The sequence below is a fragment of the Gambusia affinis genome, linkage group LG14, assembly GCF_019740435.1.
Source record: "Gambusia affinis linkage group LG14, SWU_Gaff_1.0, whole genome shotgun sequence".
Lineage (NCBI taxonomy): Eukaryota > Metazoa > Chordata > Actinopteri > Cyprinodontiformes > Poeciliidae > Gambusia > Gambusia affinis.
The window spans coordinates 4,688,975-4,716,774 of NC_057881.1; the positions used below are offsets into that span (position 1 = coordinate 4,688,975).

At 35.9% G+C, this 27,800-nt stretch overlaps 1 protein-coding gene across 4 annotated transcripts in view; it reads left to right on the plus strand.

Annotated features, from left to right (window-relative positions):
* Positions 1 to 7,808: 7,808 nt before the first annotated feature.
* The window catches only part of LOC122844137 (collagen alpha-1(XIV) chain-like), a 135,963-nt gene continuing 115,971 nt past the window's right edge, over positions 7,809 to 27,800 (plus strand). For 3 of the 4 annotated variants that reach the window (XM_044139334.1, XM_044139332.1, XM_044139333.1), the window contains exons 1-4: positions 7,809 to 7,931; positions 9,605 to 9,719; positions 18,293 to 18,409; positions 26,414 to 26,557. In XM_044139334.1, the coding sequence (XP_043995269.1) occupies positions 9,638 to 9,719; positions 18,293 to 18,409; positions 26,414 to 26,557 (343 nt within the window). In that variant the 5' untranslated portion in view covers positions 7,809 to 7,931; positions 9,605 to 9,637. The remainder of the gene's footprint in view (positions 7,932 to 9,604; positions 9,720 to 18,292; positions 18,410 to 26,413; positions 26,558 to 27,800) is intronic. The other variant, XM_044139335.1, reaches the window with a different exon arrangement.

The window sequence follows — 27,800 nt, forward strand, 5'->3', positions numbered from 1 at the left end:
TTTCATTTCATTACAGTTATTTTCCTTCTTGCAGTTTGTTACAGATCTCTCCATGTCGTCTTGTGTATTCTTTTCTGTCATCACAGTGTGTTGTTTTTTAATCCAATTCTTCCCTTTGGACCTTGCTAGCTTGTTTAGACATGGTGGTTTATTCTTGAGCTGGAGTGTTTTCAGGGCTTCAGATGTCCTTTTCTTTGTGCCAGTACAGTCCCTGTCTGATTTTCAAATCCACCCTCACAAAATGTTTTCCGTGCTACCAAAGTTGCTGCTTACATTAATCCCCCATCAGCTCTTCCTCCCATACACTCACTCTATTTTTCAACTTCTTCCAAACTAAAGTTTTATGGAATGCTTCTGCTTACATGCCAAATGGTTAGTCACAACAGGGAATAAAAAAATAGTAGGTTAACAATCAGTGAGGCAAACAATTAATGTATAAAGTTCTTCATGTTCTGGTCAAGCTACAATATGCTGCAATTTTTATTTTTCTCTGAAAGTTACTTTAATATGATAAATAGTTAGCATGACAAAGCTTCCCCTGGAAAGAAAGGAGTAGCATTGCCAGTCTTTATAAATATAAACAGCAGTGAGCAACCGAATGCAATGTGAAGCGCTTTGGGGCCCTGGATATAATAAAGTACTATAGAAAGTCAAGCCATTACTTATTTTATAAGACAATTTCACTAAATACTGAAGAAATTCACATAAACTGTTTGACTTAGTAGATGTTTAAAAATAAGTATATACATTCTATCTTGTTGTTCTGCCATTTAACAAATTGAAATAATCAATCCTAACTGAATTAACTGTTTACGACAAAAATGTAAACATAAAAAAAATATTTTAATATTCCTGGAATAAATACTCCTCATGGAAACCTATACGCATAATTTTGCGTATATTTGGATGTCCAACTTAATAAGAAACAAAGTCGAACAGTTAAAAATCATTTGCAGATATTACACATAACCGTAATGTAACACAGAAGTAAATTGTGAACAATGAAGATTGACAATATATCATACGTTATCTGCATAAATTATTTACAAGGGTTTTTAATTTAATGTAAATCATTTTCCCCAGCTTCTTTCTAGAAAGGTAGAGCTTTGATCTATTATTGATTTTCACTTAATAAATTCACTTTTGTAATGAAAAGGAAATGCAAATGAAAGGACAGAGGAAGGTCAATGGTAGATTCTTTTCAAGACTTGACACAGCTGAGACATCATCATGCAAATTAGGTGAGTATCTGCAAAAACTGTGAAGGATTCTATTAAGAATACTACCACTGCATTTGCATAGACTCTTAATATAAGTACCCAATATAGTATCATGAAAATTGCAAAACAAAAAGTAAATGAAATGCATGTCACTAAAAATGAAAAGATTAAAAATGACAGGAAACAATTGTTCAAGGCTCAGTACTCCTGTCCTGACAAAAGTGTTGACAGGTGATCACAACAGAGTCAAAATCACACCTTGCACTGTGGCTCCAGCTTCATAAAAATGTCTCAAGAGTGATTTTGGTCACTGATGCATCAACACCAACATCACCTTGGGATGCAGTGATTACTGTGGACAGCTGGATAAATGAAATGTAAACAAGTCCCTGCTGCAGCTGCAGCATTTAAAAGACATCATTAGAAAAAGTGATGCATTAGAGGAAGAAATCTCAAACATGAAAAGGCGCCGAGGGGAAAACTTCCAGTTTGGCTGATGATGGAAGGAAGCTTGTTTATGAAAAATGCAGTCTTCAGTCTTCACTACCAGTGGTGTTATCAATGGTAGTGTTTCTACCAGTGGGGGCAATAGTCCCAGATGATTTTGTTGATATTTTTAAGCATATGAATTCCAAAAGAAGAGAGAACTAATTTGGTTGAGTTGTAATATGCATATATTGCAATTCATTGCATGGTGAACTTACTAAAATATTAGATCTCTGCTATGTTTTGACCATATGCAGACTTTGATTTGCTGACACACTATGCAGAATCTGACCTCATCTTTTGATTCTGTTGATCATCAACTCTTTCTGGGTAGGGAGGTATTAGATCAATGTATCAGGATTTGCTTTAAATTGCTTTTCTTCATATATATCAAATTATACAGCTTAAAATTATGGTAAGCCCCAGGGTTCTGATTTAAGGTCTTTGTATCTACTGGTTTACATTCTCCCTCTGTAGCTCATTTTGAAACATTTCCAATCAATGTTCTCCAAGCTTTAATAAGGTACATATATTTTTTAAATTTCATAATGTGTGTAAATTGCATTTTTTATGGATAATCTAAATAGATGATGGCTATTGCATTCCTTCAGTTTAGAAGAAGAAAAACTTAAAGTCTTATGCTCCAGGTAAACTGCACTTCTGTTAATTAAAACTCTTGGTCCTCCTGCCTTTTATGACATGTATTTTGGCTCTGGTTTTATGTTAGATCTTCATGTTCAATTTTCTGTTATCTTCATGTTTTACCATTTAAAAATAATCTAACAATTAATGTAAGCATAAAAAATTATGTTCTCATTTTTCCATTGAAACTTGAAAGTCGCATTGCAGCTCACTTTAATCTTGGTAGGAATAAATAGTAAAATGTCTTGTTGAGCTTTGGCGAAACTATAAAAGCAGGCAAAGGTCTTCACATTCTCACCTTGTTCAGTGTTTGCTACGAAAAGTCCTCGAATCCTTCAGCGACTCTAAAAAAGCTCATTTAAAATCAATCAAGGAGAGATCAAGGAGAGAAGCTCCCAGCATTATTCATGAGTTGGTGAGTGTGATGTGATGTGATGTGACGTGATGCGGAAAACAAGACTTGAACTGGGCATGCACTGGGACTGGTGCACCGGTACCATTTCAGATTGTTTTTCTTAGAAAACCCCATCAAATACGACATATTACACAAAAACACAAAGAACACCATTGTCTAAGATACTACTTATGTATATGTGTGTGTTGTTCACACTTTTCATAAAAAAAAAAAGAAAAAAGAAAAAGGAAGGAAGACTCCTTTGACAGATGTTACCTACAGGGCAGTTCTGTACTGCCCCCTGCTGAATAAAACATGCTCTAAGACAGGCATTCAGAAAATCCCTGGATAATTAAAATATAGAATCAGCATGACTGGACACTGAATAGGACAAAAACAACTTAATGCAACTTGCCATTGACTCTTCCAAGTGCATGAAGCTCTGCTGGAGGAGAAGAAATTATAAGATACTTTCGCAACTCCAACAGCATGTATAATACTGCCCTTTGAAAATTGTTTAAATAAGTATGATTAAAGTTTAAAGTTGACAAACAATAAGAAATAAGTTAGTACATGCTTTCACTGAGAGGAATAAAAAATTAAAAATAATTTAAAATTTAATTTTATGAATGCCCAAAATGAAAACGAACAGACATCACTGTATCAGGATGAAATGTTATTATGATTATTTGATCAATATTTTTCTAAACTTATTTTCTCCTTTTGAAGGAGATGAACCACATTAAGATGCTAAAAATCTGAGATGAGTTATATCTTTAACAAACCCTTCATAGCGTATCATTTGATTCCATGCAAGTTGCAAAATTCTTAATGCTTACTCTTGTTCTTTTGTAATTGACCTTTTTTTTTTTACAGTAACCATTTTATTATAAGTCTTATTGTTGCATTCTTTCAAAAAATTTTTAGTTTTTTATTGCTTCTGTAGCTGAAGTATTTGACAGTTAATGTTCATACAGCATAGCTTCAGATACTGAATCATCTTTAGTCAGCATTACACACTAAATGTACCCAGTCTGGACATTAGGTACGGCTGAAGAAAACTAAGGGAAACATGGTGTGTATCTAAGATGCGTTTTGGGAGTTGTGCAACTCAGCGTTTGAAGGGGACACTAAATTTTCTGTTAAATATTTATGAATATGATAATGCAGTAGACTTTGGAGACCTTGATTTCTCCTTTTAAAGACTACATGCACAGCAAACAAACCCATAATAACCGAGTCAAAGATAGGCTTAACCCTCACCCTAAGCAGACAGAGGCCCATTATGCTTTCAAGGCTCTGCAGTATCTTAGAGATAAGAACACCTTCACATCCAGAGCTGCAGCTCTGTGTGGTCTCTGCTCTGTTGCAGTAAAATATCTAAAGGAATTTAGCTCATGTAATACATATGGGCTCATCTGTCTTTGAAGATGATGATGTACTTCTTTATGTCCAAAAATTGAACTCAAAACACTATCATTAAGCAGCTGCTAATAAAATAAATACAGGGAGAAAACAACAGATGCCAAATCACAAGGCAAAAGTTGTGGTAATAATTTAGTTTGCTAAAACACCTGTGCAAAGCTTGGCATGTAATCTAGACTTCTTCTAACATCAGTTACAAGAAGAGCACATGAGCACACAGGCTGAGTTAAGTTTTCTTTAAATTCATAACTTAGATCTAGGAAGGAAGTCACACTGGAGTGTAATGATGATATAGACTCACGTGGGTCTCGGCCTTTAGATCAAAAGGACCTTTAAAAACATACTTGTATTATGTAATAAACCTGTATTAACTATGTGCTATATTATTTGAGATTTTACTACTGATCTATTTTATATGTACCACTTAGTAAATTGAGTTACAGAAATAAATTATTTTTATTGGTATTTACATTTATTGAATGTTGTTAACATTTAGCTATATTCATCCATAATGCTTGATGGATCCAACGAATCACGCCATTATGTCAGGTGACCTGAAATAATAACCAAGCCAGATAAAAGTTAATATTTTTGACTAAACTGACAGAAATTAGTCATAAAATTGGATCTGTGCCTTTAAAAAAATACTTAAACACAAATAGATCCATGAACAAAGTTAACCAAAAGGTTTTTTGCAGGGAAGACATTTTGTTAAAAATTACCTTGCAAAATTTGACTAGAATTTAAACAATAGACAAACTAAGAATTGGGTTAATTGACAACGTGACATGTTTTTTATTATTATTCATTTATTGATTGATTTTGTTAGCCATTGTGCCCCAATTCTGCTTATTGCAATATGGGGTAAAGATCATAAAGTTTAACATTTCATTTTAATTGTCTTTCTGTCATGACCCTTGTGTATCCCTCATGAGCTTGAGGCAAACCTAAAAACAATCAATTGTCAAAGCGTCTCCATCCTATAGAGGAAGTATGATTTACAACAAGCACCTGCCCACAAAGAGAAAGGTGTATCAACTGGAGCCCCTGAAGAGTCTTACAACATGCAAAGTCAGGAGGGTCACAGAAATACATATTATACCTGCAGCCGCTCAACCCGTCTGCAACTCAAACGCATTTTTCTGCAGCCGCACCTTGCATTAAACAGAGGAAAAGGAATGAGTAGCTGGAGGGGTGGATGGTGAATGAGGCGGGAAACACCCATCAGCCCGCTGCAAGTCTCAACTGAGCGGGCTGAAGTTAAGCTGCCCGAAAAGAGGCATGGTAAGATGAGGGGGATTTTCAAATTCCCCTTTCAAATTAAAAGAGAAGCTTTGAAAATTATTTGCAGAAAAATCAACGGTAGGAAATGTACATTTGGTTGGGAGCTGGGGGGCAATCTGACAGACTTTCATGCATTCATGGGGAGATATAACAGGCTGTTTAAAAGTGTATTTTTTTAAAAACTATTCACCCACACACACAAAAAAATGCTATTATAAAGTTGACACTTAACATCTCTTAATACTGTTAGTTTGGTCTATTTCAAAATAAAAGTTCTCAACCATGTTGATTGTAACAGATTGTTCCATTAATTCCTGGAACAATCTCAACTTCTTTACAAAACTCAAGCTTGTTTCTAACTGCATAGAAATCCAGAAACATAAAGCTAGATAAGATAATTGTTTTTGTTTTGTTTTGCTTCTTCTTTGTTTGTTTTAAAGTACATTCTTCTCTTCAGTTTGGGATACAATGACAATATTCTGGGAAGTCATCCTACAGCAGGGGTGGGCAACTCCAGGCATCAGAGCTCCTTCCAACTTATAGATGTGTCTCTACTTCAACACACCTGAGTCAAATAATGAGGTAATAGCAGGATTCTGGAGAACTTGACTGCACTTGGAAGGTGATTAAGCTATTTCATTGAAGTGTGTTGGATCTAAGAGTTGCAGGACACCAGCACTCGAGGACCAGGATTGTCCATCCCTGCCCTATAGTGAAGTTCATGCCCACATGCAAGCACACAGACATACGCAAATCGTGCGTATGTCTGTGTGCGTATGAACCGGGCACAAAATGGCCCGGTTCGTCATGGGTGCACACGCGTTGTTCCTGCCTCAGTTGTCAAATCCGTCTTAGCTTGCAATTTTCAGTGTCAAATATTTTTTGTTAAGATAGTCAAACAAAACTTTTATTTTGGAGGGCAGGGGGCTATGAAAGGGGGGTCATGTGGTTATAAAAGAGGACTCCATAGTATAGAGTCACTCTGTGTTTAGGATCCAAACAGGTTTCACTGAATGGAGGCAATAAACTTTTAGCGGCTATGAAGGTATTGGTGGGGCTTTTTTTGTTTTTTGTTTTTAAACCTGCCTGGATGTCCATTGTAAATATACTGCACAGCTTCTTATCATTTCTTTTTATCAACGTTTTATCACCGTAACATGAAAACAATAACCGCCATCTGAAGTGAACTATGGCATTGGCCAATGATTTTTGTCCAAGTCACAGCAGAGCCCCACTACACATGTCAAGAAATGACATTTGCTGTGAATCAATGTTATGTAAATAAACTTAAGGCTTGCACATTTTGTGTACATTTCCAAAGCTAGCCAGTGGCAGCCATTGTGGAGTAGCATTCATTTTCCTTGGGGCTGATTGGCTGTACCCCAAAGTCAAGTCAAACTTTATGAAGGTGCAATTTCTTGTGAAGACATAAAACAACCACACATTAGTTATGGGCAGTTCAAAATGTTTTAGAGAGGGACTTCATAAATATTAGCTATTCAGGGGCAGCTATGGTTCTTTACTTGCAGACTAGGGTCCACTGCATTCCCTTTGGTGAGTTGGAGCCACCTTATGTAGTGTTTGTACTACATATGTTGTGTGATTTTCTATCAGTTAAAATATTTATGTCTGTCAACGAGATCTGATTTATAAAGTTAATAATAAAGAATTTTCATACTACAAATCAGACAATGAAACCTGTGGCTTCAAGGTAAACTAACAAGAGTAAACCTAACATAAAACAAACAAGATAAGATAAGATTTATTTGTCATTGTCATCAACAGATTACAACGAGATTGAGACCGTGCTTGACTTGAGTTAAAGTACAGGTTATATACACATACAAAACACACAATATAAATATACATTCATAAAAAGATAAAGAAACAAACAACACAAAACGAGAAATAAATAGACATCAGAAGATGGTTGCAGCACCTGGAGGTGTTGCAGAGTATACAAAATTTACATTTTTAACAGAGTGGTGTCAAGAGCAGAAGTTCTTATGCCTTTGAATTTAGTGCCATGATTGCCATCGGATAGAAACTGTTTTTTAGGTGGTTTTCATTGCTCTGTATCTCTTGCCTGATGGCATCAGCTGGAAGAGACCATGGCCAGGGTGTGAAGAGTCATTTAAAATGTCCATAACTTTCTTGTGGAGCCTGGAAATCTGTATGAATTTTAGTTCTGTGCCGCAGTGGCAGAAGGAGAGGTTCAAACATATATTGAAACGCCAATGAATGAGGTCAATAGAGGTCTATGGATAATAAATATTCATTTGATAGCCTTGGTAACTACGTATTTTATTTTGAAATTCCCCACCGGTAGTCTTGTGTGTCATTGAGTGTAACTTGACTCCAGGTCGGCAGCCGAGAGTTGTTGAACGGACCGAATCGGAGAGTCTGTGTGGGACCAACAAGCTTTTGACTGAGGTGTCCGGAGGGAAGCGGCAGAACCTGGAAACATATGATCTGAGAAGGTAACGCTGCTCTGCATTCACGCTGCACAGACCCAAAGAAAAACCCGCTCTTAGAACAACATTTATATTCCACCTCAGCGTTTCTCAGTTGGGCTGCTGATGGCGAGACGTGCAGATCTCACCTGCGCTCAAATCAATTAAGGACAACTTCCGTTGCTTTTCTTCACCTGAAACAAAACACAGCGAGTCTGAAGGCGATTTAATGTTAGCTCACCTGGAGGTTCAACTTGTTTTCTCTGTAAAATAATGAATATTCATTGATCTTTTAGATACGATGCCAACTCGCTGAAATATGTCTGAAGCCAAAACGAAAGTTAAGACTATCTATGAGCTGAGAATACAGTTCATACAACGTATGGCATAAACGTTGAGAATGTGAACGTTTATGCCATGGGAAATTGAATTGAATTTTTTTTTCTTTCTTTTTTCCTTTTTCACTTAAGTTGTTGTCAGTTGTAAAGTTATTTTAATTATAATGCTGCATTTCCAGTTGCTCGTGTTTTAATGTGCATGCAAACAAAATACAGAATATTCTAAATCAAGTTGGTTCCCTCAGGTTTTACTTGCAGAGGATATCTAGTTTTCCCTGTGTATTGTTAGTGAAAACGCAGCTCTTGCAGGTGACAGCTGTGTCTGCTGCTGCACCTCTACCCCCCTGGAGTAATATGTTTTCATGCTTGATGCAGCTTGAAAGACTCGCATGGAGCTGATTCCATTGACGGCTCTCCTAACCCTCCTCAGCTCATATAAAAGATTTTGTTTACAAAAAACTAATAATGATTGGAGGAAAACCTCTGTTAAGATCACAGGACCTGGCAAAATTCTAAAGCTTGCATGCATGTTCTGTGGTTCTTGCAGCTAAATTTCATCACATTTCAATTCCAAACCAGTTGCTAACTTCTTACTGGATTTGATTAAAATTTATGCTTACCACAAATACAGTTAATTCTACAGAGAAGACTATAAATGGTTTTAATTTTAATTGTGATTTTATGCCAAAATGGCTTACCCAGTTAATTTGGGATATTTTGATTAATTAAATATTGATTATATTTTTTAGTTCAGTTCTGTCATATTGAGAGGTTGTTTGCAACAGTTACATGTGTTACCAGGTAAAATGAGTAATCTTTTCTTATTTGACCTATGCCAAAGTATTTGTAGCCCTTGATCTTTTTCCCATTTGGTCATGTTAAGACCACACTTATTTGTTGAAAAACACCCTTTCATTCATAGTTGTGCACTTTTCTAATACAATAAATTTCAATTAAAGCAAGTGTTAAATTTTGATTCAAGTTTGTCATTATACATGATGAATTGTGAAAAAGGTCTTTGGTTATGGATACTTTGGAAAATTCTTGAATTGGAAGAGTAGGTACAATTCAAAAGTCTTCCAGCTGGCTTTTTAAAACTTTGTCAAAAGTGTTCTGATTTTTTCCCCCTCAGGTATTTTTGGTTGCTATTAAGGAATAGATGATCTGCTAATTTGCACTTCATTTAAAATAATTGCCACAGACTGATTCACTGCTAATCAGATTAAAGAACATAACAGTTCTCAGAATCTATAATTAAATTATCACTGGAGGCCCTTCTGTTTCTGATCATTTTTTGTAACTCTATCCTTCCTTCCTCCTTTGTTCCTTCCCTTCTTCTTCCTACACTCTACTTAAACTCAGGTGATTTGTGTCCTCTGGTCACCTGGAATCAGGATGCAGTTCTCAGTCAGACTGAGCTTCTTCCTGCTGGGCTTTGTTTTCATCGCAGTGCTGCCTCACACAGCAAAAGGCCAAGGTAAGTACCTCTGCCTCACTACTCATAAGTGTCACCAAAGACAAAATGACTTTACATCAAAGGACCAAACATAACTGAGGTGGGCTTTTAATGATAAGGACAAGCAGGATAATTGAAAGGGCAAGTATAAACTTTTGAAGAAAGTGAAAACTTTTAGGGCTTTGAAAAATGTATGTTTCCATTGCAGAAATGGAACCAACATTAGGCAATCTTATGTTTTCTTTTTTGTTTTTTTCTCTATGAAGATTCACAGAGCTTTCTGTGTTGATTTAAAACCTGGGCACAGGTTTGAGGGGTTCTGCAGCAGTCTAATTGGAAAAAATAAGATGGAAGTAGGCAACAATGGCAAGACATGCATACTAGATAAGGCCCACCTACTTTAGATTTGACACAAATTTCAAAGAAAAAAACTACAATACAAAGCAAAATTAAGAATGTGATAAAGATGCTTAGTTATTACATATCTTATGTTTTAAACTCTGAATTTGGTCTTTTGCTTTTACCATTTCATTTTAAAGTTTGTATTGCTTTTTACGGTTTCCTTCTCATGTGCTCTGATCTTCCTGTGCCTTTTAAAGGGAAAAGCCATGATGGTAAAGTCATAAAAACAAGTTGCTCCAGCCATTAAAAAGATGTTAGTAGTAGATTCTTTTGCTTCTGTAACTCTTTCACTCTACTTTTTGAACTCTCTGATTTATGTGCACAGGGTTTATAAGCTGTACATGATGCAAATGTGGAATCTCTTCATATTTAAAAGCTTAAAATGAAGCATCTTTTCTGTTTTATTGGTTTTTATTCACAGATCTTTGTACAAGTAAACTTCTAATTTACGTTTACATTTTTACACTCTCACTGTCTTCAGCTCATTTAACATTGAAGCAATAAAATAGACTTACTCATTACCTGATTAGTCTAAAATGAGTTTCCTCATCATCATTATTATAATGACTTATTATAAACATCAACTTTTTAAGAGGTTTTTGTTCACTGAATGAAAGTGATTGATTTGTGTAACTATTTAATTAGTTCTGCTTGTTTTCCATCATTATCCAAACATTAGAGCTGGAATAAAGTTTTCACTTTTAACCTGTTGGATTTCAAGTGTTGTGTGAGGCACTAAAACATTTTGCCTTGAATCAGTGGAAGTGTTTCATTACAGTGAGACACCTCCCTAGTTGGAGCGCTCCCAAAGGTTTTTGGAATTGGTGAACCTAAAACAGGACTGTACTGAAACTGATTTCACGTTGACGTTGGCTCCTTAACCACACTAAGATTACATATGCTGACGCTTTACCACATCATAAAACAAAATCAGAGGAATAAAGGTCAGTGTGAGATATATTTAGTTCAAAGAGATTTATGTTACAGTAATTTCTTAAGGTATTTCATACAAAAGAAAGGAAACTGTGACTACCACAGCTCCATTTCAGATCGCGTTGGGCAGTTATGGTGTCTGTCTGACGTGTTGATTGGTTATGAGCAAACCATATTCCTACTGCCACATTTTGTGTGTAGGATCTTTGCCAAGCTTCTTTTGCAGAATTTTTGCACAGCTATATAACAGCCTCCACAAATATTGCTAGCCCTGTGAAAATAAAAGCCTTAAAAATAAATTGTTGTTCCTCGCTGTGGGTTGAGGCTTGACAAACTTACGGCTTTGTCCAGTTGCAGTCTTAGGCTTTTTCAGCATTCATCTGACATATGAGAACGTTTGTGTTCATAGTAACATTATTATCACCATTTCAAATTGAATTTATTTTTTTTAGTTCATTATATGCTTAATGGTACATAATAAAATGGCATCATTTAAGACTTCTATCTTTGGATAGAAGATGAAAATCTCAGATGCACTATATTACCAAAAGTATTTGTTGGTCTGGCTTCATGCACATAGAAACGTAAATAACATCCCTAATCCAAATAATTTGGTTAAAACAACTTAAACCTTTCTTGGAAGGCTTTCCATGTGATTTTGGAGTATGTCGGAATTTTTTACCTTTCTTCCAGAAGTGAAGAGAGGTAAAAAAAAAAGTGAGGACAGACATGGTGTTGGACGAGAAGACTTGACTCATAGTCTCAGTTCTAAGTCAACCAAAATGTGTTCTGTCAGGTCTCTGTGCATCACAATCACATTCTTCCACACCATATTTGCTCCTTCTGTTCTTCATGGACTGTACTATGTACACTGGTGCTAAGTCATGTTGGGAATGGCTATTGGAATGGCTATCTCTGTAATGTGCCCACTAAGTTGGGAGCATCATCCTGGAACTGAAATGTTGTGGTATGCTGATTTCAGAGTTCCTTTCAACAGAACTCCCAAAAAAAAACCAAAAACATCCCCACACCTTCATCCCTCTGCACCTAACTTTATACTTGACACTCTGCAGTCAGGCACTGGAATGCTATTCTCCAGGCAATTCTCAAACTCTTGAATACCAGACAGAGAGGCTTTATTTGTCACTCTAGAGAACACATCTCTGCAGTACTACAGTCCAGTCTAGTGTGCTTTGCTCCACTGCATCTGACACTGTGCATTCCACTTGGTGATATAAGGCTTAGAGGCAGATATTAGGCCATAGTAACCTATTCCACAAACTGTTCTTTAGCTGCGTGATATGAGGTTTGTTGGTCTGTGGAGATGTCAATCTGCTATTCACCTCAGGGTTGGAGTGCCGGACTGGAATGGGTTGCAAACACAGTTGTTTGTGAAAGACGTCTGTGTGCCTAGGTGCTCAGTCTATGGCACATGTGGCAGTAGAAGTGGTTGGAACAACTTCAGATTTCTCTATGTTAGATGGGTGAGCTAATATTTTAAGCAATATAGTATGGAGAAAGACACAAAGCAACTATGTAAAATGGTTGCCATAATACAAGTAAAGTAATGGATTTATCATAATTTTCTGACTGATGAAGATTTGCACATTTCTGCCTTACTGGAAATACATGTTCTCTAATCGCTCCTATTTTTAGGAGTGGTTATGAAAAAGGGTTGCTGGGTCACATGCTCATATACTCATGAAGCTAATAATTGCTTTGTGATTTTTGCTTAAAACTATTTTAATATGTTTTTATCTCCACACTGAAAAGCTTTCCATTGTTCTATGTTTGACTTTAAAGTTGGAAAAAATCTAAGTTTATCTCAAAAAGTGTCACACATGGTCTTTTAACCATAGCTGCCAATGAATATAGAGTCCGCTTTAGTCATGTAGCAAAAGAAATAAGCTAAAACGTTCATGTTTACTTTACATTTGCATAAGATAAAACAAAAGGTGAAAGTGGTTGCCGTTAAGGAGAATTTATAACCACTTATTGACTCGGTAGAATAAACAGAAGCTAATTCTTCCAGCTCTGACCATTGGTATGTTCAAATAATGTTTGCACCAGTCATTCTAGACAGACAACTGGCTTGGCAAAACTTTGCAACAGAGAAAGTCTTGCACAGCATGGACAGTTGCTAGGATTTGGTCTGAATATGAGAAAACCAAAAACAGCCACAGCATTCCTTAGTTAGAGGCGTTGTGTGCTTGCCTCGGCTACAGCGGCAACCCTGCAGGAGCTGAAGACTTACGAGTGGCTAAGCCCAACCTTTCCTGTGGAACCTTTGTTTTCAAATGGGTCAGACAGGTTGAGAAGCCTTAGTAGCAGAACAGACTTCCAATTTTGAAGCTTACTGATTGATAAAATTCAATAGAAAACATCTGGATTAATTATTGTATGAATTTAAAGCCTGGTATTGTGGATGGGGTTATTAAGTTTATCCAATTTCCTTACGTCTCAGTATGTTAGGGTTGTCATTAAGTAATTGCTTAGTCTGTCTTAAATCACTTTTCACATCTGACAGAAAATCCCAATTTCAGAGGTTAAAGGTGGAATTTCAGTGGCTCAGTGAAGGATTTACAGAGACTTCTCATGTTTGCCATCCCCCACAGAGAAAGACTAGATCAGGGGTCTCAAACTCCAGTCCTCGAGGGCCGCAGTCCTGCAGTTTTTAGATGTGCCACAAGTACAAAACACTGGAATGAAATGGCTTAATTACCTCCACCTTGTGTAGACCAGTTCTCCAGAGCCTTAATTATTCTATTCAGGTGTGGTGCAGCAGAGGCACATCTAAAAGTTGCAGGACTGCAGCCCTCGAGGCCTGGAGTTTGAGACCACTGCACTAGATGAAGTATCTTCAGGTAAAACCACCTAGAGGGAAACGGGGAGAGGGACGTAATCAAATGCCAGCAGTGTACTGTGTTACCATATTAGGTCACATGTATGAGTTATTAACATATTAATTTGATCAGAACTGTGAAAAAATATTCTGAATTAGAACATTTTAAGCACTTTATTTAAAACTATTCCAAATCACACAAAATATTTGGATAAATACACTTACTTTTTTATCTTTGCTATGCTTTTTAATGCTGTTTTGTCCTTCTGATTCAATGTTGACAGGTGTGGATTGAAAAGACAGATAGCATATCTGTAATTAATCTGCTCTCTGTTGATTTATTGACGCTGAAATTCACACTGTAGCCGTTCTGAGATATCTCAGTTGTTGCAATAGGAATATAGATCACAGGGCCTTTTCTAAACCACGCTCACGTCAGAGGTCCCTTGCTTATAGATGAGTTTTCCTGTTTTCTGTACTCGGCTCATTCCTGTTCTCTCCCCTGATACCACAGCCCACCTCCATCTACTCTAACACTTCATTTAAAATGCAGTCAAATCCGTGCACTTTCGACTTACTGCAGAACTAGCATTGAGTGTGACGGACACTCTGCCCCTGCTGTTTACATGAGATCTTCGATGAAAAATTGATGAGAATTAAGTTCTTATCTCTGCTGGCAAGGCGTTTTGTCTGTCTTTGCCGGCCTATTTGTACACCATTCAATACTTTTCTCTGTGTGTGAGAATCCAATCTCACAGAAAAGATCCCAAGGTTGTTCTGAGTGTGTGTTTGTGTGTATCTATATATATGCGCGCATGTGTGTGTAAAAGGCTGGAAAGGAACCGTCAAATTTTTCAAGAGGCATGAGGATTTTTGAAAACATCCACCAAAGGTTTCATTTTTTTGTGTGAACGTCAGAATACATGTGCTTCCAGCTGTGGACAAACATGCATAATTTATGAACATACATGCAGATACGAAGGCTCAGTACACAGTTGAGCGACACTGCAAACAGCGAGGTACGAAATCTGCATCTTGAATCATTTGGGATTTCAGCAGCTTTCTTCAGACGAGAGAGCTAAGCCCTGGGCTCAAATCTCATGCAGCCCTCATTCTCATCCCCAGGTTGGTGAGATAATTGGTACTGTATTTATTAAATTTTTTTATTTTTTACCTGTGTTTGCATATAAATATATATTTACCTGAATGCACGGGCTTTTCATTTTCTCCACCGGAGTGAGAATTATCCTTCTTGTGCTGAACTCAAGTTTCTTTACATACCTACATAAGTGGTTTCTGTTACTGATCTCTGGCATAAAAGAGGTGGCTCACTCAAAATGCTGCAGGGGTTTGTGGATAATATCAATGTTACTCAGCCCAGTGTTGCAAAGAAAGACATAGGAAAATGCAGAAAAAAATAAAATACAACACCAAAGGCTCTTCAAATTGACGCATTAGAACAATGAAGAAAAATGTACTTTTTGTTTATCATGCTTTTATCTTCAATGTTAAGATCATTAAAAGGTTTTCTATAGTGAGAGATTTAAGACTATCATGTTTATCCAATTAGCCAGGTATCGTTTTTTTTAAACTTGCCATTTTTTTAAGTGAAAGGTTTCTAAGTCTTATTTGAACACCAGCCCTTGATGTACTCCTCAAAATTTAGTGTCTTTCGAAAGTATTTACATATAGACTGCATTAAGGTTATAAAACTAAAGAAATTGTATTCCAATTCTTTGTGGCAGACAAACAAAAGCATGTAGTCCAGTTAACTTTATTTGGCATAATATAATTTTTTGAGATTATTTTAAAAGTTTTTATTTATATCATGACAAATTTCAAAGTTAAATGTGTCTGAATACAAAATACTGTTCAACAGTCTATCTTAATGACTTCTTAAATCAAATCTAACTGATCAATTAATGTTTGAACAACAAAGTAGGGCTGCACAATAAATTGTATGTGCAGTGTTGAAAGGCCTGCTCAGATTCAATGTTAAATAGAATTCTATATTCTAGTTTACTGCATTAAGGTCCTGCAAATCCATAATATGCAGGACATAATATGGCAGCCTTAATATCCACCTATGAAATTGATTTTTGGAGGCTCAGATTCTAAAGCCCACAGATGTTAGTGGAGACACTTTATGATAAATTTATGATCTATATTTTTTTTCCTATTTAGTCACAATTCAGAGCTGACTGGCTCTGAATTGCCAGTCACCTCTCCATTTCCATTTGAAGAAATGGAGTGCTATTATATACCCCATTTGATCAGTCTTTTGTATAATTAAAAGCATATTTAACTGCTGGAAATGCTTGAAAAAAGGTTTTTTGGTTTCAAAATCTCAACTTTTTAAAAATACGCTACACTTCTAAAAACTTGAAACTCATCGATTTCTATTTTTATGTCTTGTTTGAAGGTAACACCTGTGTATATTGTTCCAAACAGATATTCAACACTAAAAAATATTTATAATGGAGCATTTTCCAATTCCCATTTCATTATTCTGAGTGAGCCATTTTTTTAAAGCCTCTTGTGTATTTCGCTTCAGAGCATCAAAGCTTCATGAGGCATCAGTCATTGTGTAGGTTTTTAAAGAAGTTGGCAGCAGCAGACTGTTCACCTCATAATGAAGGCACAAACACAGAAATTAGTTTGTGGGTTTCATATCTTATTTTCCACCCCCTGGGTTTTCTTTTTTTTTTCTTTATAGTCAATTAAAGTTAACTGGGGAATGTACTGCGTCTAGATATATTTTTAGTGTGTGGGATTTGGCTTTGCTGGTGTGGAAATGATAGGGTGGTTGTTGACCTGGTTATGTGGTTCCTTCCATTGTTTTTCTTTACAATAGCCATATTCCATAGTTTTAACCAGTGTCCTTTAAGAAAACTTAACAACACTATTCAGAAAACCGCAGTGAAAAGTGTATATATGCTCAAATACTCGTTTAAAAATTCCACTTACAGTGTTGTTGACTTTTCTGTAGGTCACTAACAGGTGGAGGCAATTGTAAAGTGTTTTGGGTTTTGTGGAGTTCGTTTGATCACATTATTATGTGATTTACATCTAAATTATCCTGGCGAGGGCAGGAGAGGAATAGTACCAACATGCTATTCCAGGGCCTTTCCCTTTGATACCTTTTTGTTTGTTTTCTTTTTTTTCCCCTTTTGGTTAAAATAGTCACATTCTCTCCTTTTCATTGTCTTCCCCTCATTTCTCATTGATTTCAAAGCAAACAGACATCCTGAGATTAGTAAAGCAAGGGATCAGTCAAATATGAAGAATGGCAGAGCAAACAGATGAAATGCTAAGAGAGTGAAAATGAATGAATAAATGTAAAAGGGTTTGGGTGAAAAGTGGGGGATAGAGGCCTTTAGACAGCTGAAAGGGCCAGCAACTAATCCGAATAAGAGGGGCAGGAACAATGCTGTGATTTAGACTGTAAGATGAGCACGACCAAGACCTGTCATACCCCACAGAGACGAACACAATTCAGGAAGACAAGGAAGAGGAGGAGAATGGGACTTTGGGGCTTTTTAATGTGACATCTGTTCTATCTAATCTCTCTGATGTGTATCCTCCACATGGATGAGATACAGTATATCCTGTTTTTTTCCCCTGTTTCTTGACAGTTATAAACAGAGTGATTGTCTCAATGGCACCAGAACTCTGGAGGGAGTTCAATTCATTTACCTCTTTCATAGTTGTGGTTTGTGCTTGGTGTCACTGTGCATGAGTGAAAGTTAATGGAGAGCACATTCTGCAATACATCCATTCTAATGTCTGGCAGTGCCATGCAAAAGTATTCACACCCATTGTTGCTTTTCAGATTGAGGGCAGCACTAAAAGAAAATCAATTAGAGGCTCTCAGAGCCTTGGGAATGGGGTGGAAATTGACTTTCCAGTAGAACAACAACCCCTTACCTTTAAGTTCACAGACATTCTCTTTCCATTCAAACTTAGTCTGCACTATTTTGCAAAGAAAAATGGGCAAAGACCTCTACAAATGTACATTTACTCTCTACATAATTATGCAAATCTGGTAGAGAAATAATCCAAAATAGTAAAAGATTTATAATTTCCTTCCACTTCCCAATTATGTAGAACTTGATCTTAGTTCAACATTAAAAATTTAATTTCAATTTATAAGAAAACTTTTGCAAGACACTGTTTAAGAGCTGGGAATGATTTTTGAGAACTTGTGAGCAGAAAAGTTGGACTCCCCTCAATGTGAAGGTTCAGGCATTAATGACAACTGAAGTTTTCCAATATTAGCCTAAATATTGGAAATTACCATGCATTTTCTGATGCATGAGGATGTTGTGTTGTAATTTACCTTTGATGCATATACTTACAAGATGTGTGAGACTATTCAGACCTGTTAATATGGTTTATTTCCCATTGTCTGTAACAGTTTCATCACCACGGAGATTTCGTGCAAAAGTCCTGGGACAGGACAAGCTTGAGGTATCATGGAAGGAGCCGAAAGGAGATTTTGAAGGATACAAGGTTATTTACATCACACGTCCAGGTAAGGTTGAGCTTTGAAGTTCAATGTTGTTTTCATTTTGAAAAATGTCTGTTTTTCATTATTATTGTCTTAATTGGTTGGCAAAATATGTTCACAAGCTTCTTCATAGATAATGAACATAACCTTAAATTTACAATTTCTTTTTCCCTAAAACAATATTTTGTTTTTACATTTTTTTATTTTTTAAGTTTATTCAATTAATGTTTAAGAGAAATATACTATGTCAATGAAAGAGAACTACACAAACCCAGCAACAGTTTTTCTCCATTAAAAAACCTTCTAGTTTCAACTTGATCAGTTCAAAGAAATATGACAAAGAATTTTTCAAGAATATTATTTTCTTGTCCAATCCTGCCCTGGTGTTCACACTGTTAACCTCGCTTCATGCCCAGTAGCTCAGCAATGATTTCACTGTGACAGCTTGATTGGCTATGCTTTGCTTAAGGGCCCCTCCATTGTAATTTCTGCATAAAAAATATCAGAAAGTGAATTTAAAAAGTCCAATGCATGCAAGTTATACAGGAATCATTTATTTTATGAAGATCCAAAACATGTATGCCCTTTCTATGAAAAAGAATTCTTTCCTTATTGTTTAAAAATGTTTTTCTGCAAATGGGAGTGCAACAGTAAAACTCCTTTCCCTGAGGGAGAACTAATCAACATTTTCATGTCATTTTTGCTTATGTTTGATTTTATAGCTCATCGTGCAGAAGAAAGTTACACATAACCGCAGACAGGGTGGGATATAATTGATACTCTGATTACGCTGGTGCACACAGTAAACACCTGTGACAGACTTCAGTGAAAATGCACTAGTTTAGCTTTTAAGCTGTTTGTTTTCGACTTTGTGAAATACACAACAATTAAAGCACCCAGTGAAAATCTGTTTGAAGGCTTTGCTCTAGTCTAGAGAGACTTCAGTCAAGGTGGGAAAAGTTAAACTACAATAAAATCTAATGCAATTCATCAAAGCTTTAAATCAAAGAGATGTGTCCTATCTTGATACTAATAATTACAACCGCTAATGTTGTGATTAGTTTTAATAAGTATCAGGAAACAAAACAACATCTGAAGGAACTGAAAATGACAAAATTATGAAATCCAACAAAACATAAAATAAAGGCAATTTGTCCAGCCACCATAATTTCAGCATTTTCATAAGATTTGGAAAAGATTGTAACCAATAGTGTTGACTCGATTTGCATTATTTTATATCACTGAAACATATTTACCATCTTAACAGTACAATTTTTTGTACATCAAAATATTGTTCGATTAGACTATGGTTATTTATGTTAACTAGAAATTAACAATATTTCACAAAGCTTTCAGCAATTGTGTACCTTTGAAACAAGATTGCTGATTTGAAAATGTATTATCATGATAGTCAAAACAGAAAAACGCAAGATAACCTTTTTAAACCTTGATAGATTACATGATCAAAAACATATATTTTCAGCTCATTAAGATAAAAAATATACAAATGTTCTGTTGCAACATTCATTGATTAGGTATATTCATTCTATTTAACAATTCTTAAGGATCAGTAACAAAATTCAATGGGAAACCCATGCTCTGTATGTTTAAGATGTTTTCCAGATTCACATTGCAAGGCTTTACTTGTCTGCTTGTCAAGCTCTGCAGCTGTCTTATAATGTCTCATTTTTTTTATTCTCATTATTCATGGACCAAGAGACTAGTTTGGCCCATTTTGTAAGGATTTGTATTGGGCTCCAAACATTGGGAGATTTATTCTATGCAGTATGTGTTTTAAAAGACAAGTTCAGTCTTGAAAAAATGACAAGAAGCAGTCTTTTCAGGTCAGGCTCTAGGACAAATACTACAGACCTGACTCCACTTCCATACTTTTTTTATCAGTTGATAGAAGTTGTTAAGTAGTTAACTAAAATACAGTGCATTTCACAAGGGTTAATGGTATCTAAATATTTTAAAATTTTGTATTGTTACAACAACAAACTTAGTCAGATATTAAGCTCTTATGTGATGAATCAACACAAAGTCGCTCATAACTGTAAAGTTATAGGAAAAATGGCACATTTCTCAAATTCTCTGATTGGCTTTATAGTTCAGCAGACGAAGACCACTGCATGATACTGCTTAGCAGTAGAAAGTGAAGACGGAGGCACATGTGATTAAATATTGAACCTTTTAAAAAATAGCCTTTTTTTGATGCATGTTTCCTTGATTTGTGTCACCGTCTTCGTAATTTATTTTTCCTCGCTGCCAGTGCCAAACCTTCTTGATTGCTTGGTGAAGTGTGGAGATGAGTTCAGCTTGCAGTGATGTGTTGTGTCTGCGCTTCTGCTTCATGCTTGTCAAGTGATGCTAATAAAAAACTGTTTGTAGACTGCTTTGAACAAGACTGAACACACAGAAGGTGCTTTTCCACTGGCAAGTCACACACTAACCGGTTAATGTACATTTCAGTTTTAGCTGAACTTTTGAGCTTTTTCATTATACACTCTGTTCCTTGCTATTGTGGGCAGGTCATTAGCGCACAGCAACTGTGGTCATTTCTTTGCTGATGTTTGCAGCAGCATTCAGCAATGGAAAACCTTTAGGTTATAGTTTTAATGGACTCAATCCCAGATATTTAATCCTGTTTTATAGAAACTAATTGCTGGTCCAAACATAATGACACCGACTCACATGAGTTTATTTCCCTATACATGTAAATATAATTATGTCCTTTTACTTTATTTTTTTAAGTATTCATTGATTTTTGGATTTAGGCAATGAATGCAGCAAAAATATGTAAACAAATACCGTAGCCATGGCAGGACTTTATCTATTTATTTATTTATTAAATCCAAAGGAAAATCACAGGAAAATTTACATCACAAGCTAATATTATGTAGTTCTGGTATTTCAAACTGTCACAAAATTGCAGCCCCTTCAGAAAGCTGACCACACACCAAAATCTGAGAACAACCTGATAGCGTCGCACAGAGTGTATCTCTTAGGTGTGTTTAATTGGACTTTTCAAGGGAGAATGTACTAAACGCAACCATTATAAAAATTGCTTATGCAAACTGAGTAATTTAATAATTGGATGTGAAAATAGATGCTACTTGCACAATGTTTGACAGTTCAGTATTTCCTTGGTTTTGAAGCCTTACTTTGATTACCCCAGACATACTTTTTGTTCTTCTAAATGGCCCAAGCTTTGCATCAACAATGAAACGTTTCTGTAGGAGATATTTGATTTGTCACTGTGGGTAGCTGGAGATTTCAGTAATGCTTGAAGTTGTCAGTTTTATACCAGGGTTCTTTTTCTTGGTCAAGTCCCCCATATTATTTAGTAGTGGAAAACCAAATTGACTACCTGCAATATTACTTCCAGCAGTTTCCAGATTTTGGCCGACATGGTGCTCCAAACCAGTTTAATTTCATCAGTTTGGTTCATGTGGTAGAAACTTCAAGTTCTGACCTGAACGCTATAAAAAATAATTGTGCACTAGATCGGTGTCAGGTAATTAACTAGCAAAATATCCTGGCAGAATTATGCCACAATGTGTCTACAAGCAACATATTTCTTGTGGTTAAGGTACAACTTGCTAAATGACATTTAACCAATGTTTATGGGATACTGGAGGCAGTCTGATGTGACCTGCTTTTTTAGGGTGCATGTCATGCTCTGTGTTACTAGTTTCGCCTGCGGCAGAGTAAACCTGTAGCTTCTGGTATTGCTTGGCCCATCTGCTTGATGACATCAATGGAAAAACTGTCAGATAAGGTACAATAAGCCCAGGCAGCTGTCCCCAGAGAACGCAGGGAAGAGTCGATCAAATAGCAGGAGCAACGCAGACATGTAAAATGATGGAGGGGGAGAAGAAGCTCAGAGATGTAGAAACATCGAGTCAAAATGAAGATGAATGAAACAAAAAAAGGGGGTGAAAAATGGACCTTAAAACAAAAACATGTTGATGTTTTATTTCTGTGTTGCCTACATGTTTAGCCTTTGAAAAAATGTTTTTCTGGTTGTTAAATTGAAGTCTTGCTTCAGTGTTTGTTTAAAACAAACCTCAACCTCTGTGACTTTGCATGTATTATGTTTATGTTTCCAATCTCTGTGTTTTGTAAAATATTCACCTGCCAGTATTAATTTCAGCCTTTTCAAATCTCTCATTAAGCCCCTAATACAAAAAGATACAACAAATGCAAAACATTTTTAAATGTTTTATTGGTGTTATTATTAATTATGACTATTATCTTATTATTTATATTATAGGTAGAGAAAACATTAAACCACTTTGTGAGAAAAGTTATTGGAATTTATTTTTACAATTATTCTAAAACAAGAATAAAATGAGAAATAAAAACTGTTTATATTCTAGATAGATCTCAGGATGTTATAACTTCACATAGTAGAGATGTTGGTGTCGCTGACATTACTAAACATTTGTCTCCATGTGCATATTGTTTTGAGCAGTTGTTTTCTCTTCTGTGTTTTGTACTCCTCTCCATGTTTACGTCACCTTGCTTTCTTTTTGGCTACACATCACATTCAACAAGAAGCCATGTTGTTTGTCCTGTGGGAATGCAACACATGTGGTGATGTCAGACCAAGACAATCCAACTTATTCAATGTTCCAAATATGAGAGTGGAGCAGTCCTGACGTCCTTTCAAGTTGACCAGATTCCTCTTAATACAACACTCCACACACAGCAGGAGTATCTAATAAGATTATCTGCGGATTCATCACAATAATCAGTGTATCCTTAAGATTGTTCAAAAGGGAAAATCGGGAAGAAAATCGGCATAATTATCTTCCTGTGTGAACCAGGCTTAACTCTGAGATGTTTAAGTGGCTGCCTTTATTTCACAGTAAGCAGAGTCTCAAAGTTTCAAAGGATAAAAAAATAGCAGCTTATTTCTATTCCCAGCCTTCCTGTCAACAATCGAAGACTCTGCACTTTCTTGCAACCAGAATAAATGACATGCATGGATATATTATTCCTATTAAATAGCTAATATTAAGTCTTCTTAAAATATGCTTTAATTAGCTTTGCGATAATTGTCACGGCAAACAACAGTGAAGGGTCTGAATTACTGTGTATAACGTGTTATTTTGCAATGGAAGCAGGTTTGTGTAGTTTAATGTCATGATCTCATATTTTTACCTCTTGAATGTCAGGCTAAAGTTATTATTATTTTATTAAAATGTTCCAGTTTGAAGAAAACATATTTTTAACCTTTTTAAAGTTTAAACATATACCTTCTTTACAAAAAATGCTGAAGCAAGTTGGTTTCTGCTGTCAGTCATTTTACTGGAGCAGCAGCTGGAAATTAGATTTATGGAGAAATTGGTTTTGATGGCCGTCAGTTCGAGAAGATCTATTGATCCCACCTGGAACATTTGGTCGTGTGGCAACCGAATTAAGCAGCAGGCTAAATGACAAAGTGAATTTAATCACATGGAAAGCTGAGGAACAATAGGCACTTTTCCTTCTTCACAAACTTAACTAATCAACTTTGTTCCTCCTGAACTTTTCAGTTAATATATTTTAGATATCATCTCTTTAAGTCAGGAAGAAGGAGCATTTACTAGTGTCAGTTTGCTGACTTGCAACTTCTATATAAGCAAAAGCAATTTTGCAGGTTTAGATGTATAATACACATTTCTTTTACTTGATCTTTATTTGCAGTTCTTATTGCTTACTTTGTGTATTGGGTATTGGTTTATGCAGTTCTCTCTTTGTTCATATTGCTATCTGTTGTACTGTTTGCTGCCAGTGTAAGCTGTCATTCCCTTAGGTGTTAATGAAACCAAACATTGCACTTCTTAGTTTTATGATTCCACAAGCCTTCAAAATGTCAAATATTAGACCTCTCTTAAATAAACTAACTGGAGAGACATATTTTTTTCTTTACTTGGTGATTGTTTCAAATTATTTAGGAATGTAAAAGAGTATGAAGAGAGTTTGTAGATTGTGCATCATGGTTACTTGAGAAACATCCCCAATCTAGAGTAGCATCTTTTAATCAAACAGACCTAACTGGCCATAAGATCTAATGAACCAAGTGCATTTATCAAAAGTAATTGGTAAATGAATATAACCATTTATGTAACAGATTAGTGTTAGGGTACAAGGAAATTCCTGCCTCAGAGTAACATGACAGGATTACATAATTTGTTTAAAACATACACTGTAGTTTCTTCGGCTTTAATCTTGCCACTCTGAGTATGTAGACAAACAAAGACTGCAGACAGAGTGCTGATTAGGGGGGTGTTTGTAATGTTATGCAAGTCAACCCTTTACTTGGACAAGTTCAAAGTTAAATTCACACATTTGAAAACTCAGATTTTCTCATTCATTGGTTTGGCTCCATCTATTGCTTGTACAGGTCTAGGGACAAAGAAGTGCAGCTAATATTCCTGCTGACCCCACACATCCTGAACATAAACTGTCTAACTTTTACTTTCAAGTAAAAGTACAAGTATTTATAAAAACTAGCTGCCACAGTTGTATTCCCCCCCCCCCCCCCCAAGGGTTTTTGTGATGATCATAATGAGCACTTTACAGTCAGAGTAATCAGCTGCTGTTAAAAAAGACAAGCATATTTTCACCTAGAATATTGAATGTACATATAAATAAATGCACACAGTGTTCTTAAGTTTTTTTTAATCTCCTCTAAAGTTTGTTTAATGTTTGTTCACTGTGAGGGCATAAAACCAATCTCAAATTCCTTGTTTATGTACATAAACCTAGAAGTTACAACTGATCTGATTCTAATCCATCTTTTTCCTACTTACTAATTTAATCTTTTTTAGAGATAAAAACAATATGCTATATTTTTATTTACATTACAAAAAATGTAATGCAAGCATACATATATGATACTGTATGCTGTCTAGATGGGTGTAATGTGTTTGCTGCCACATTTAGTTTATTAGATAAGAAGATTTTTTTTGTTTCTTTTGGTCTTTATTTTAGAAAAGCAGGTGTTGAGCATGTCGGTTCTGATTTAATATCTATATAATTACATGGAGATTACTGAGGTTGTGTGAACTGTGTAAAGATGCAGTCACATTGACAGCAACAGCACACAGAAAGTTATTCTGAAACTCAGATCTTAATAGCATTTAATAGAATAGAATTTAGAGAGCCCAATTAACCTGACAGTCATGTTTTTGGACTGTGGGAGGAAACCGGAGAACCCGGAGAGAATCCACGCATGCACAGGGAGAACATGCAAACTCCATGCAGAAAGACCCCGGGCTGGGAATCGCACCCAGAACCTTCTTGCTGCAAGGCAACAGCTCTACCAACTGCGCCACTGTGCAGCCCCCGTGTTGTTCATTTGATCCTGTTATTTTTTTCAGTTGTGCAAGAGCAATGAATGATGTAATTATAAACTTAAGTAGTTAAAATGAAAGTTTTGTTTACCAAAGTACCGGACATGGAGAAATTTCTCTTAGAAGAAAATATTTAAATTAACATTCAGTGTTACCACCTTAATTTGCATGTAAGTGTATTATTTGGAAATCTTTCATCCTTTCATTTCAACTGCTATTAACAGGTTTGCAATGCAGGATGTCACATTTTCAGATGAGACAAATCTTGATTGTGAGTGCAGCCTGAACAGTTAAGGATGTTAAGAGGTCTTGATGAATATCGTTGATCTATTTTCAGTCTATGAAATTAATGTGTAGTTTCACAAAGAAGGAAGAGAGGAGGAGTTCTAAAGAAATATAACTTACTACTTATTCTCCACTATGTAGACAAACATAGTGGAGAATAAGTACTAACCTCTGCCTGGGCTTATTGTACCTAAATGTCTTTAACTTTCTGTGTTCCTTTCATGGACTACTAATTGTTGGAATCCCAAGAAAGCTTTCTGAGATATGTGTTGCAATATCAACACGTAAGGTGTATAAATACTTTTATACATTAAAGAAACCTTATATTAATCTGGCTTTTGGTAGTGGTCTTTGAAAATATTTTTCTTCTAATTGTGCATTTCTTTCCTTGACACAGGTGGACAACAGAAGGTGCTTGAACTAGCAAAGCAGGAAACAAAGCTGGTCATTAAAGATTATGACCCCTCAAAAGATTACAACTTTAAGATCAGTGCTGTGAGCGGCGGGAAGGAGAGCAAACCACTTCAAGGAAAACATGAAGGTAGGAATCTTAAACGAACTGAGATACTTCTAAGGCTGTGTTCACAAAGCAAGTCTAGATGATCAATTCAGATTATTTTGGCTGCTTTTCTTCATTCATATTACTTATTAAATGCAACCACAATCGGAGTCCTGTGTGAACAATTTAACCTTCAACCTCAAAACGACTCACATGCGCAGAAGAAGAATGTTAATGTTGCACCGCAGTACACCACTGTATTACGACTGTAATAATGGATGCCACCATTATTGGATAAATTTTAAAGCTATTCAGAGCTGACAGGATCATCACAAAATTATGACCTGAGGGAAGATACTAAAAAGGAAACACCGGTAGTAGAACTTACAGATTTTTCATAATTTCATTGTTCTAGTTTTAGTCATTGTTTATGTCTGGTTTTACAGCAGCTGGCTTCTTCAAGTTATGATGTCACATCAGTGACAGAAATGTTGGATAAAATACAAGACGTTCAGACTGCAGATGGTTTCAAAACAATCAGATATGTATCTGACTTGGTGCTACATATAGAAGTGGCACAATTTGGACATTTTTGGAAGGTGAAAAAATTGGAATATGGCCTTTTGTACTGCTTTGGAAAAGTTGATATGGGTTTCATATGGGCAAAAAAAATAATCTAATTTGTGTCACATTTGCCAAATGAGTGAACATAATCAAAAAGGTAAATAATACTTAATAATAAATAATACTTAAAATGATGTGGCCTCTATTGAAAACTCACCCGATAAAAGCTGTCATGACCCGTTTTAAGTTTATGCAAATATACATTTTGAGGAAAATTGACCAAGTTAAAATGCGACATAAAACAACCAACTGCACTTGCTGTGAGTTAGCTTAGCAGCAGGAGCCCTCCATCAGATGTGATTAGCAGAGTACCTGCTGTCTGATTAAGGTATGGCTGTAGAAGCTGTGAGCCTAATAGTTTGAAACTGTAGGAACTGAGACAGGAGCACACAGTAGGGGCTTGTCATCGAAAATATAGCACAATTTTTTCTTTGCTCACTTCTTTGTATTTTTGCTCCTCTCAGGTGGATGTTAAACAGCCTTTGTTTCCCCACTTTAAGCTGCATCAGAAGTCCCCACAGTTCAGTTTCTCTCCCTAGTGTTTAAAAGAATGTCAAGTACTCTGTCAGAGTTTCACTTATGTGGTACTGTTCCTCTTGAGAGCAAATTACCCTTTTATGTATGGATGGTATTTCGTTGGACAATTTGAGGCACACACTGT